The following is a 13,519-nucleotide window of genomic DNA, read 5'->3' as shown; positions in this document are numbered from 1 at the left end:
TAAAATTGCATTATTAACTTAATCCAACTACTTAACACTAAAACAAAATAAGCACACCCACGGTTTTTCAAAATTTTCTAATAACCATGATCAATGTCAATTTTTTAAAAAATCTTCTGTGGCACTTTATTAAATACTTGCTAAAATATTCATTCAACAAGTATTTATTGAGTTCCTACTCTATGTAGGTCATACTCAATCAAGGTCTTGATCTATAATGTTAGAAATATAATGTTTAGGGGCAGCTAGGTGGCCCAGTAGATAGAGCACTGGCCCTGGATAAATAGGACCTGAGTTAAAATCCAGCCTCAGACACTTGAAATTTACTAGCTGTGTAACCCTGGGCAAGTCACTTAACCCCAATTACCTCACCAAAAAAAAAAAAGAAGAAGAAAAGAAATATGTTTGATAAAATTGTCTACCTACTTAACTATTATCAACAAAATAAATATTTAAAACTTTATTTTGCCATTAGTTAATTTATACTTCTCTAGTAAATGTGAAAATAGTTTGTAAAATGATGGCTCCCTTCTATTAAAAGATAATTTAACAATGATAACTAACCACTAAGACGATAAAATTTCCCTGTGTTTTCAGTTCCCCCTGAAAATAAAATCATGTTTAAACGATGTCCCCCTTGGAAAATATACACATCTAAGATGTTTTCTCAACACATCAGGTTTAAAATGTTTTAAACTGTACTGAAGCTTAAGTATAAAGATACAGTATGATTATTATCCTGATCTGGTTTCTCCTGTTTCAAATGTTTTTCTAAGAAACTGTTTGTTATCAGTAAAATTTAAATTTGAACTTTAGTTATGACATCAAAATATTTGAAATGGAATTCCTTCAGTCTAGACTCTAGCTTCACTTAGTCATGGCAACCTCTAAAGCTAACTAACAAAACCTTCAACAAGAAGAAAGTTTCTAGCTAAGACTATCCTATCTCTTAGTAGTAAATTTTGTTAATACAGGAAACAGAATTTGTATATAAATAAGAGATGATGAAGGTGGGGAAATTTCTTCTTAAATTTCCCCCCTCCCCCCAAAATGGCTAAGGTTACTTAGTAAAAAAAAATTATTTCACCTTTAACCCTATAAGCACAACTTCCCTTCAGAAAACATTTGCATTAGGTTAATTTTATAAAACTGCCAACAATTAGGACACTCATGGACTGAAATGTGAAATCCTAATTTTGAAGGGAAAAATGAGTTTCAGGAACTGAAGGAATATTTTTAAACAGTTCAAAGTAGGTTATAAATAGAAAAATGACCTTTTCAGAAACTTTAGTTCTCAAATCTTGAGTGTTCCTTTACATATCCATCTAAGGAGTTAGATTCATTTACATGGTACCAACTAATACTAATTTCATACATATCTTTTCAATACATTTATTTCCCACCATTCACAAATACTATCAGTTTAAATCAACAACTCCACAAAAGTCTTAATCAAACATTATCCTCTCTCCCCAGCCAACCTCAGCCCTATAATATTCCCACCACCTTCATCCTCCACTCCCTTACACCCATGCAGACTCTGAACTAGAGTACTCACACAACCCAAATGACTAGGTTACATTATAAATTTTATCATTATCCAATATCAAACCTAAGCTTTCACACATCTATGCAATCTTTTTATTCTTTCCTAATGGATTTCTTTATCTCACTCTCTCCTAGAAGCTATTCCAAATGTCTTTTCTTTCCTCAAGCCTTCCACATTTCTCATTCCCCCACATACTATCCAATGCTCCAAATCACTAATGATTACAGAAATGCAAACTAAGCAACCCTGAGGTTCAATCTCACACCATCATACTGGCACAGTTAACGGAAAAGGAAAATGACAACTGCTGGAGGGGCAATGGGGAAATGCACTGTTTGATGGAGCTTTCCAGACATAGTAGAAAACATCTGGACAAATACAAAAAGATGCTTAAAATGGGCATAACATTTGCCCACTGATAACAATACTAGGCCTACACCCAAAAAAGATCAAGGAAAGAGGAGAAAATTCTAAATGTACAAACTCTTTACAGCAACTTTTTTATAGTGGCAAAGAAAGGAAAATCAGGGGATACCCATCAACTGGAAAATAGCTAAACAAATTATGGTATATGAACATAAAAGAATAGCACTGTGTGATAAGAAGTGATGAAAGAGATGAGAAAACTGAGGTCCAGAGAGGTTAAGTGACTTGCCCCATGTAAAAAAAAAAAAAAGCAATTTAATTAGTAATAGAGCCAGCAATTTAACTAAGGTCCTGTGACTCCCAAATACAGTGAGATTTCCACTGCACCACACAGTCTCCTCAGTCTTTGGCTTTCTGCTAATTCTTTCACTAGATTCTTTCAATCACCTTTATAGATAACACTTTGTTTGTAACTCTTATCAAGATTTCCCTTAGGTCTGACTGCATATCTACACACTAGCATAAATGTACACTTGAATTATCCATCACTTTAATTTTTTCTCTTCTACAATACTTCAAGAATGTATGATTTTGTTAGTGTGTTAATGTATATCAATTACAATCACTTCTGATTGACAGACTTTTTCAAAAGTTACTTTGGCTAACATGTGATCCATTTCCAAACTTAGATTGTTAAAGGACAAATTACTAACCTGTACTCAACCTCAGACCTCAATGTGAAAATTAACATCATCCCCTCAAAACAAGATCCCCGGCCAATCCCTTGTAGGGATGGTATGTAAACTGGAGCTGGAAGTTGGGTTTAAAAAAACTGGATCAGTAAATCAGGCAAGGAAGATATCCAGATAAAGGAAAGAGCATGAATAAAGGTATAGGAAGTGATAAAGTGAAGGATTAATTTACTTAGTTAATGCTGCACCAGTGAAACTACAAAGAATATTTTTATAGAACTAGAAATATGATTAAATTAGTACAGACAAACATAAAGTTAAGAATTCTCAAGGTAATGATGAAAAAAGTGGGAAGGAAGAGACCTTATTAGTACAGATAAAGTACAAAAAGTTGTACAAAAAAGTAATCATTAAAATCACTTGGGGGGCGGCTAGGTGGCACAGTGGATAAAGCACTGGCCCTGGATTAGGAGTACCTGAGTTCAAATCCGGCCTCAGACACTTGACACTTACTAGCTGTGTGACCCTGGGCAAGTCACTTAACCCCCATTGCCCACAAAAACAAAACAAAACCAAAAAAAACAATGTGGATGGGGCGGGCTAGTGGGCACAGTGGATAAAGCACCGGCCCTGGATTCAGGAGTACCTGAGTTCAAATCCGGCCTCAGACACTTTACCAGCTGTGTGACCCTGGGCAAGTCACTTAACCCCCATTGCCCCACCAAAAAAAAAAACAAAACAAAAACAACTCCACCCCCCCAAGAGTGTTAAAAAAAAATCACTTGATACTACTTCACAAAATAAGGTGGGGGGAGAGGAGAGAGGAGGGGAATTGAGCAGTGCAACAAACACAGTGTTTGACAAGCTCAAAAAACCCAGGTACTGAGGGAAAGACTCATTATTTGGCAAAACTGGACAACAGTCTGGCAGAAATTAGGTTTAAGTACAACACCTCACACCATATTCCAAGATAAGCTCCAAAGGGTTACATGGCCTAAATATAAAATGTCATATCATAAATAAATTAGAAGAGCAAGGAAGAAATTACCTTCCATATTTATGGCTAGAAGAAGAGTTCATGACAAAAACAATTAGTAGGATCAAAAATAAATAAATGAATGAATGGAGGGATGGATGGATTGATGAATGTAAGAATGAATGAATAAATAAATAGATCAATAGTACACTTCTGTTGGAGGGGGGGTGGGGGGGTGAGGCAATTGGGGTTAAGTGACTTGCCCAGGGTCACACAGCTAGTAAGTGTCAAGTGTCTAAGGCCAGATTTGAACTCAGATCCTTCTGAATCCAGGGCTGGTGCTCTATCCACTGCACCACCTAGCTGCCCCCATAAATAGATAAATAAATAATAAAATGGAACTGACAATTCTATGTAAAATCCAAAAGTTTTTGCATAAACAAATCAAATACAGTTAAAACTGAAACAGTAACTAGGCAAAAATTTTTTGCTGCAAGTTTTCTCTTTTACAAGGTCTCATATCCAAGATAAACAAGGAACAGATTCAAATGCATGAGAATAAGAATTATTCCCAATAGATAAACAAAGAATCCAAAAACATTTTTCAAAGGAAGAAATTCAAACTATCAACAATCATGTTTTAAGTGCACTAAATCACAAATTAGAGAAATGCAAGTTAAAGCAACTTTGAGCTTTCACCTCACAACCATCAAATTGGCAAAGCTGACAAAAAAGGAAAATGACAAATGTTAAAGGGGCTTCAGAAAAACAGGTACACTGATGCACTGTTGGTACAGCTGTGAACTGGTCCAGCCACCCTGGAAAACAATTTGAAAATTTGCCCAGTTACTAAAGTATACAACATACCCTTTGCCCTAGCAAAACAGTAAAAAGAAAAAAAAAAAAGAGGTCCATAATCCTTAATTTGTATTTATTCTATGTACTGTCTCATGCCAGTACTAGGCCAATACCCCAAAGAAATCAAAAGAGGAAAAGGACCTATAAGTCACAAAAATATTTACCAGAGTTCTTTTTATGGGAGCCCCAAACTGAAAACTAAGAGGCTGTCCTCCTTTTGGGGAATGGCTAAATAAATCATGGTATATGAATATAATAGAATATCATTAGGCCATAGAAATAGAAAAAAATGGACAGTTAGAGGAAACCAACAGACCTATGAAGTGATGTATAATAAAGTAAGCAGGACTAGGAGGATAATTATAACAATGATAATTATACAGAGAAAAATACAATATGAATGGCTTTAAAAATTATAATCAACTGCAATGATTTACATGGATCCAAGAACAAAACAAAACTCCTGTTCAAAAAGATGACACTTTAAAATGCAGCATGATACATATGTTTTCAGACATGGCCAATGTAGACATTTGTTTTTACCAAACTATGCATTATAAATTGACAGCTTTATTTTTTAAGTTCAGCTGTTCTTAATTTTATTGCAAAATAGGCTGGGGGAAGAGGGATGGGAGAAAACTAATTTTAAAAGTTTGTTTAATCTTAAACGGCTACGTAAACATGAGCTAATATTATTGTAACTATATATTCAGTTTCATGAACTCTATGCTCTGGCCAAAAAGGTTTGCTCTCTTTTCCAAACACACACTCCATGTACCCTACCTGCCTTTTTTCACAACATAGCCTATACCCTAGATAGGCCTCCCCTCTCCTCTTTTCTGAATTCATTCATACCCTTTAAGCACTTTTCTGAAAAATCTAGGGCAAAGCTTGTTAAACTGTGGAGTCAAGTAACTGAATGTGGGGGTCTCAAAAATTGGGCAAACAGTTAAAACCTTATGTATACCTATTTTATATACCTATTTACCCAGGGTTGTTTAAATTTTCTCTGGCAAGAAGGGGTCATGAATGGAAAAAATTTTAAAAGCCCTGATCTAAGGCATGTAATATTGTCTATTGTAGTGATCTGTACTGATGTCTTAGCAACACCCACACACCACACCCCCCAGCCCCCCCCCCCCCCCGTCTTGACTGTAAAGCTCTATAAAGGCAAAGACTATGTCATCTAAACTTTCTATCTTTGCCTCCACTTAGTACACTTTGTGTACCAATAGATGGGGGAAGAGGGGGTGTCTTGAGGAAACTGGGCTATTTAGTTGACACTAAGGTGTCAACTTTGTAGCAAGTATGAGATGAGGCTGAAAAAAAATAGGGTAATGCTAGGGTGGAGGGCCTCAAGAGTCACCGAATATTTATGAGCAGAAAAGATTATCACCAGATCTAGGCACAAAACTGGTATGAAGGGATGGACTTAAGGAAAGAAGAGTAAACAGAAGACTTGTTTAGAGGTTATATGCAGTCTTTCAAGTGGGTACTAGAGTGGCTGAAGTAAAAAAAAAAACCCACAATGGAACAGAAAAAAAGAATGTTGAGGCAGAATCAGAGGACTTGATAATAGGCACAATATGAGATTTTTTTTAAATGAATAATCAGATATAATCCTAAAGTTTCAACCTAGAGACTGGGGAAATGGTGGTTCCATTGATAAAAAATAGAGAAGTCATAAGGGAAGAAGATAAACTCAGTATTGGATATGTTAGGTTGATAAACACCTATTAAACACCTACTATGTCAGGCACTGTGAAATTTGTATGCTGGAGACACAAAGGGTTAAAAAAAAAAAGCCCTTCTCAAGAAGCTCATGGTTTAATGGGGGAGCTAACATACAAATAACTGTATACAAACAAAATAGGAGTTCTGGGGTGGAGCCAAGATGGCTGAGGAAAGGCAGTGAGCCCTCAAACTCATGACACAATCCCTCCAAAAAACATCCAAATAATGCCATAGGAAAATGCCCGGAGCAGCAAAACTCACAGAAGAATGTACTGAAGTCATCTTCTAACCAAGAACGACTTGGAAAGTCAGAAGGAGGGAGCTGCTTTGCTGATACAGGAGTCGAGGCCAACCCTACAGTCACCCTGACACAGATCCAGTCCCAGGAAGGCCTCACCAGAGGAGACCCCCAGAGCCTCTGAATCAGCTGAAGCGCCAGTGTCATTTGGAACTAAGCTCACAGTCTAGTGAGAGGGCTGAGCCCTGGGCAGGGGGGAAACTACAGGGGTCTATGCTGGTGCTGAGGCAGAACTTGGATTTTTCACCCCTGCTGAGAACCAGGAGGTAGGCCCAGGTGGGGGAGGGGCACAGAGTCATCGGAGCTAACAACCACAACACACAAAGCTGGTTGATTAGCAAGTAAAATCTTACCACCTGGGACTTCTTAAGCTTGAGATACTGCAGCCTGGAAACAGTGCCCCACTTTAAGGAGCTAAAAGTCAAGTAAAAGACAGGCAAGATGAGCAGACAGAGAAAGGTGAGGACCATAGAAAGTTTCTTCAGTAACAAGGAAGACCAAGGGGCAACCCTCAGAGGAAGATGTCAACATCAGGGCCCTATATCTAAAGCTTCCAAGAAGAATTATGAATTGGTCTCAGGCCATAGAGGTGCTCAAAAAGGACTTTGAAGATAAAGTTAGAGAGGTAGAGGAAAAAATGGAAAGAGAAATGAGGGTGATGCAGGAAAGACGTGAGAAAAAAGTCAACAGCTTGAAAAGTCAAATTGGCCAAATGGAAAAGGAGGTACAAAAGCTCTCTGATGAAAATAATTGCCTAAGAATGAGGATTGAAACAAATGTGATGCCAGTGACTTTATGAGAAACCAAGACACAATAAAGCAAATCTAAATGAATAACAAAATAGAGGGCAATGTGAGTATCTTCTGGGAAAACTGCTGAAAATAAGTCCAAGAGAGATCATTGGAAAATTATTGGTCTACCTGAAAACCATGATCAAGGAAAGATCTTAGACACCATCTTCCAAGATATTCTCAGGGAAAAGTACCTGAAATTCTAGAAGAAGACAGCTAAAATAGAAACTGAAAGAATCCACCGATCACCTCCAGAAAGAGATCCCAAAGGAACACTCTAGGAATATTATAGCCAAATTCCAGAGCTCTCAGGTCAAGTAGAAATATTGCAAGCTGCCAAAAAGAAAGAATTCAAGTACTGTGGAGCCCCAGTCAGGATAGCACACGATCTTGAAGCTTCTACATTAATAGGACCGGAGGGCATAGAATATGAATTCTAGAGGGCAAAGAAAAATGGGAATACAACCAAGAATCACCTACCCAGCAAAACTCAGCATTATCTTTCAGTGGAAAAAAATGGGACTTTAATGAAAAGAAGACTTTCAGATATTGTGATGAAAAGACCTGAACTGAATGGCAAAATTTGACTTTCAAATACAAGACCTAGAGAACCATAAAAAATTGGAGCTGGGGGACATACCTGGGGTCATACAGTGGGCAACTGTCTTGTGTCTGAGGCCAGGTTTGGCTGGGACACCCCTGAGTCCAGGGGTGATGCTTTGTCCACTGTGTCACCTAGCTAGGTGATGACATCTTTAGGGTTAAATTGAGGGGTGAAGGGAAGGGCAGAGGTAAATCCTACATAGAAGGAACAGGAAAAGGCTTAAGGAGTGGGGAAGAGATGGGGAGAGCAGCAGGGCAGTAAATGGCAGAAAAGGCTCAAAGACCTTAAACTCATCAGAGCTGCCTCAAGGAGGAACTAACACACACACCCAACTGGGTGGAGTAATATATTTAATCTGGGCAGTAAATGAACCTAACACTTATCAGAATTGGCTCAAAGACCTCAATCTCACTAGAATTGGCTCAAGGAAGGATATGTACAAACTCATTGGGTGGAGTAATCTCTATAACCCTGCAGGAAAATAGGAGGGGAAAGGGATAAAAAGAGAGGGGCAAAAGAAGGAAGGGCAGAGTTGGGGAGGGGACAGACAGAAGCAAATCCCTTTTGAAGAGTGATAGGATGAAAGAAGATGGATAATAGAATAAATACCATGGGGAAGGGAATAGGATGGAAGGGAAACAGTTAACAACAGTAATCATGAAAAAGAAAAAAGGGAGAAAAATTGTACAAAAAATATTTATAGCAACTCTTGGTGGAGGCTAAGAATTGAGAATCAAGGGAATGTCCATCAAATGAGGAATGATGGAAAAAGCTGTGCTATATGATTGTAGTGGAATAGTCTTGTGCTACAGGAAATGACAAACAGAATGATCCCCGAAAAACCTGGAAAGACTAATGAACATCGATGTATAGTGAAGTGAGCAGAGCTGGGAGGACATTGTGCATAGTGACAGCAGTATTGTTCAATGAGCAACTGTGAATGACTTAACTACTCTCAGCGATGCAATGATCCAAGACAATCCCAAGGAACTAATGAGGGAGCTTACTTTTCACCCCCATAGAAAGAACTGATAAAAAGAACACTTGTGGATTATATACAAACAAAATATATACAAGATAAGTTGGAACTAACCAAAAGAGGAAAGTAACAAGCATGTAGGGTGGAGTTTGAGAAAGGCAGTGTGATTTTAGCTGAGATCTGAAGCAGAGATGAAAACAGGGGGCAGCTAGGTAGCCCAGTGGATAAAGCATGGGCCCTGTATTCAGGAGGACCTGAGTTCAAATTTGACCTCAGACACTTGACACTTACTAGCTGTGTGACCCTGGGCAAGTTACTTGACTCTCATTGCTCAGTCCAAAACCTGAGAGAGAGAGAGAGAAAGAGAGAGAGAGAGAGAGAGAGAGAGAGAGAGAGAGAGAGAGAGATGGAAGGAGATGAGGAAAGAGTAAATTATAGGGATAAGGGGTAGCTGGTGAAAATGCCCCAAGTTGGGAGATGAAATCTTCTTTGAGAAAAAACTAGGAGGCATGAGTCACTTGGGGGGGGGGGGGCAGGAGGGATTAAGGCATAAGAAAACTGTAAAGATAAGAAGGGGCCATGTTATATAGGCCTTTTAAATCCCAAATAGAGGATTTTATATTTGATCCTGGAGGCAACTGGGAGCCAAGAGAGTTTACTGAAGGGGGTGGAGGAGGAGTTGTCATAGTCAGACCTTCTCAGAAAACTACTGAAATCGTCCAGGCTAAGGAGAGCATAGCTTACAGCTGAGTATGACAGTGTCAGAGAGAAGGCACATATGAGAGGTGTTTTGATGGTAAACCAACAGGACTTGGCAACAGATTGGAAATGGGGAGGAGGGAATGAAAAGTACAGAGTCCTGGATGACACCTAGTTTCCAAGACTGGGTTACAGGGAGCACAGTAGTACTCTCAACATTGCTAAGGAAATTCAGAAGAGGGAAGAGTTTAGAGATTGGAGTGGAAAGAGAAAAACAACGAGTTCTATTTCGGACATGTTGAGTTTTAAGATGTCTATGGGACATCCTATTTGAGATGTCTAACAACCAGCTGACATCTGAGTCCATAGGTTAGGAAAGAGGTTACAGTTGGATAAACAGATCTGAGAATCATAAGCATAGGAATGATAAGGAATCTACTGGGGCTGGTGAGATCACCAAGGGAAGTAGTAAAGATTAGAGAAAGGAGAGGATGCAAGACAATGCCCCAGGGTTAGCTGGAACTACCTGCTATCTTTATCTAATTCAAGGCTTCAAAAGCTCTCTAATTTCTTCACTGTATATGCCTCTCTTCTGAAGCAGATCAGCCTCAGGATCCTAAACTTGATAGATAAGAATTTGAAAAGACAAAAAGAAAAAAAAGGAAACTATTTTTCTGTTTAAGAGTATTTTTGCTAATTTCTGTAAAATGCATATATTTTTTAAAGTATAATACTAAAACTGATGAAGTTCACTAACAAAATAGAGAGGCCCTCCAAAAACAGAGGCAGTATTAGAACTGTCTTGAAAGAAGCAATAGGATTTTTTGGAAGGTATTTTGGACTATTAAAAGAAATTTTTAGATTGCTGAAAACCTAAGTGTCATTTAAGTTTTTAATGTACTTTTTTTTTTTAGTGAGGCAATTGGGGTTAAGTGACTTGCCCAGGGTCACACAGCTAGTAAGTGTTAAGTGTCTGAGGCCAGATTTGAACTCAGGTAATCCTGACTCCAAGGCCGGTGCTCTATCTAGTGTGCCATCTAGCTGCCCCTTTTAATGTACTTTTATATAAAATAACTAACCCAATTACAATTTGTACTTATGATCTTTCTGAGCATTTACACATACTTGACTAGTCAATGCCCTACAACAATAAATGGTGAATGAAACAAGATGGGTAATCCTTAGAGAAGCAAAGCAAATAGATGTGAAAGGTGAAATCTGAGACATAAACGATGTAACATAGCTAGGTTTTTAAAGATTTAAGAATGGTGCAACAATTCACTCTATTGTAGCATTAAAAAAGAATATGTGATGGCGTTTCAGCTTCTCCCAACCCCACCCCCATCCAAATGCTTTTACGTCTTGAAAGTTTATGGACTTATACAAAATGACTAATATGGAAATGTTTTACATAATTGCACATGTATAACCTATATCTGCTTGCTTACTGCGGGGGGGGGGGGTGAGGGATAGAATTTGGAGCTCAAAACTTTTTTTAAATAAAAATGTTAAAAACACACAAAGAAAAGTTTATGGAACAACACATTGTGTTCTTTATTAAATTTTGAAGTAAAAACTATTAGTCTACGTCAACTTTAAAGTAGGTTCTACGATGGGAAAAGTTGCACCATAGAATGTCTAACACATGACAAAATCTATGTATAAAACAGAATAATATGGAGGGGAACGGAGGGGAGGGGAGGGAAAAGATAAGGGGAAAGGAGGGGAAGGGCAAGAAAAAAGGGAAAAGAAAGGGAAATGAAAAAGGAAGTTATTGAGATGGGGAAGAGATTTACTTCCCTCAACCTTAACTGGAAGTCTACATTAGCCATTCTGGACAAGCGGTCCAGGGACCCTTGGAAGTCTTCCAAGTCAAAATTATATTCATAACAATGAGATATATGCATACACACAGACATATATATATATATATATATATATATATATAATTCAGACAAGCGAAAGCTCCTTGGGGAGGAGAATTTTTTTTAAATGTAAAGAAGTCCTGAAAAACTAAAAGTCTGAGAACTTTTGCTCCAGATTATAAATGGTACATTAAACTGCTAGATTTCCCAAGGAAAAAAATCTCAGGTCCAACCTAAAAAATCTAATAATAGGTGTTATATGGCTCTTTTAAAGTCTGCAAAGCCATCTACAAATATATTTCTCTCACTTGAGCCCTCATAACCTCCCTTTTTGAGTGGAAGTCGACTACGACTGTTCCATTTTACAGACAAGGAAACTGAGGCTCGGACACCGAGGAACCGTGCCCACCGTCGCACGGCTGGCAAGGGTCAATGAATGGTAGGATTCCGAATCCGGGTCTTTCTAACTCCAAAGTCCACAATCTCGTTAAGGCAGAGTCAGAATCCGTCTCGGGCAACTCCAGCGGGGGTAAAAATGCTCCAAAACAGAAGTCGAATGCTTCACCCAGATGTTTACTCAGTTCCACTACCCCACCCAGCTTCCGCCGCCCAAGTACCTGCCCGCCCCCAGCCCGCCCTCCCCGGAGTTTCCCAAACGCAGAATCCTTTCCCAGAATGAAGCCCCTCCGCCGGGTGCCCGAAGCTCCGGAGGCACCCAAGTCTTCGGGAGGCAGGGAAGAAGCCGGGACACGAAAACTGATTTTAAGGCGGGGGCGGGGGCGGCGGGGGGGGGGGGGCAGAGAGCGCGCGCGAGCGCAAGCGCGAGCTCGAGCTCCGGGTGCGAGCCCCGAGCCCAGCCCGGGACCGGATTCCCGAAGGGAGCGTCTCTTCCCGCTGCGCGGCCCGGACTCGGGGGACAGCTCCTGAAGCGAGGTCTCGCCCCGAAGGGGACGGAGGGAGGGACGGAGGGTCGGGTTCACTCACCACTTGGTAGCGGCGAGTAGCCATCGGCTTGTGAAGATCCATCCCTGCTCTTCGGCTGGAACCTCCTGGACTAAGCAAGGGTTGGGAGGGAGTGGGGAAGGAGGGGCGTCGGAGATCCCGGGGCTCTCAGACACTTAGGTTACCGCCGCCGCAGCCGCCTCCTGACGGAGCAGACTCACTTCCTGCCCCTGCCGAGACCTCCGCGCTGTCCGTGGTCAGGACGAGGCGCTGCAGTCCTCATCGGGAACCTGCCTGAGCTACTAAGCATGCGCCACTCGGGGACATGCGCATGCTTGGTGGCTCTTTTTTTTTTTTTTCCAGATCGAGGTTAGACTTGCTGGTTAGAGAGGGGGATGTAGAGGGGGAAGGAGGAGCTGTCTCGGGGGTGGCTTATCCGTCGCGTGGGCCGTGGCCGAGAGAGTGGAACTTATTACCTGCCACGGTTAGACTTGACGGGTTCCTTCCGTTCACACCACACGCACACACACCCGACTAATCCAGATAGATCCCACACATCTATCTCAGGCCTCTTCAGATTTCCCTGCCGACCTCCCACTCCCCCCCCCCAAAAAAAAATTATTTTTACATTAAAAACAAAACAAAACAGGTGGAGCAGTGGATAGAGTGCTAAACTTGGGAGTCAGATACTAGTTAGCTGTATCATCTGACAGCGGACAAAACATTTAACCCGTCCGTCTCAGCATTCTTAACTAGATGTATGTGGTCGTGAGGATCAAATGAGATGATAGAGGGTGTCCCAAAAGTCTCGGTGCAATTAGAGATTAACCCCCCCCCCATACACACACACACACACACACACACACACTGCAAACCTTAAAGCACTGTATTATTCTTTTGTATACACTTTAATGTGTAGGTGTAGGACGGAATGTAAGGTCCTTGAGGACAAGGGCGCTTTTCATTTTTATCTATGTATCCCCCTGCTCCCTGCTTACTATGGTGTGTGGGACATAGTGGGCACGATATACGCTTGATGATTAACTGATCCATCCCTGAAAAATACAAGGAGTTTTCCAAAGGCTTCATGGAGAAAAGCTAGAGTGAGGTAAGGTTACTTTTTCAGCAAGATACCCAAGGACATTTCCAAATAGACCTAAACATCT

The 13,519-nt window shown here is 40.2% G+C and overlaps 1 protein-coding gene across 2 annotated transcripts in view; it reads right to left on the bottom strand.

The window, feature by feature from the left end:
- The window catches only part of NDFIP2 (Nedd4 family interacting protein 2), a 116,659-nt gene extending 103,997 nt beyond the window's left edge, over positions 1–12,662 (bottom strand). For both annotated transcript variants that reach the window (XM_043994516.1, XM_043994517.1), the window contains exon 1: positions 12,396–12,662. In XM_043994516.1, the coding sequence (XP_043850451.1) occupies positions 12,396–12,437 (42 nt within the window). In that variant the 5' untranslated portion in view covers positions 12,438–12,662. The remainder of the gene's footprint in view (positions 1–12,395) is intronic.
- Between the last annotated feature and the right edge of the window lie 857 nt (positions 12,663–13,519).

Source organism: Dromiciops gliroides, chromosome 3 (genome assembly GCF_019393635.1).
Source record: "Dromiciops gliroides isolate mDroGli1 chromosome 3, mDroGli1.pri, whole genome shotgun sequence".
In the NCBI taxonomy this organism is placed as follows: Eukaryota; Metazoa; Chordata; class Mammalia; order Microbiotheria; family Microbiotheriidae; genus Dromiciops; species Dromiciops gliroides.
Note: the sequence above shows the minus strand (reverse complement) of the source record. Positions and strands in the feature narration are given on the sequence as shown.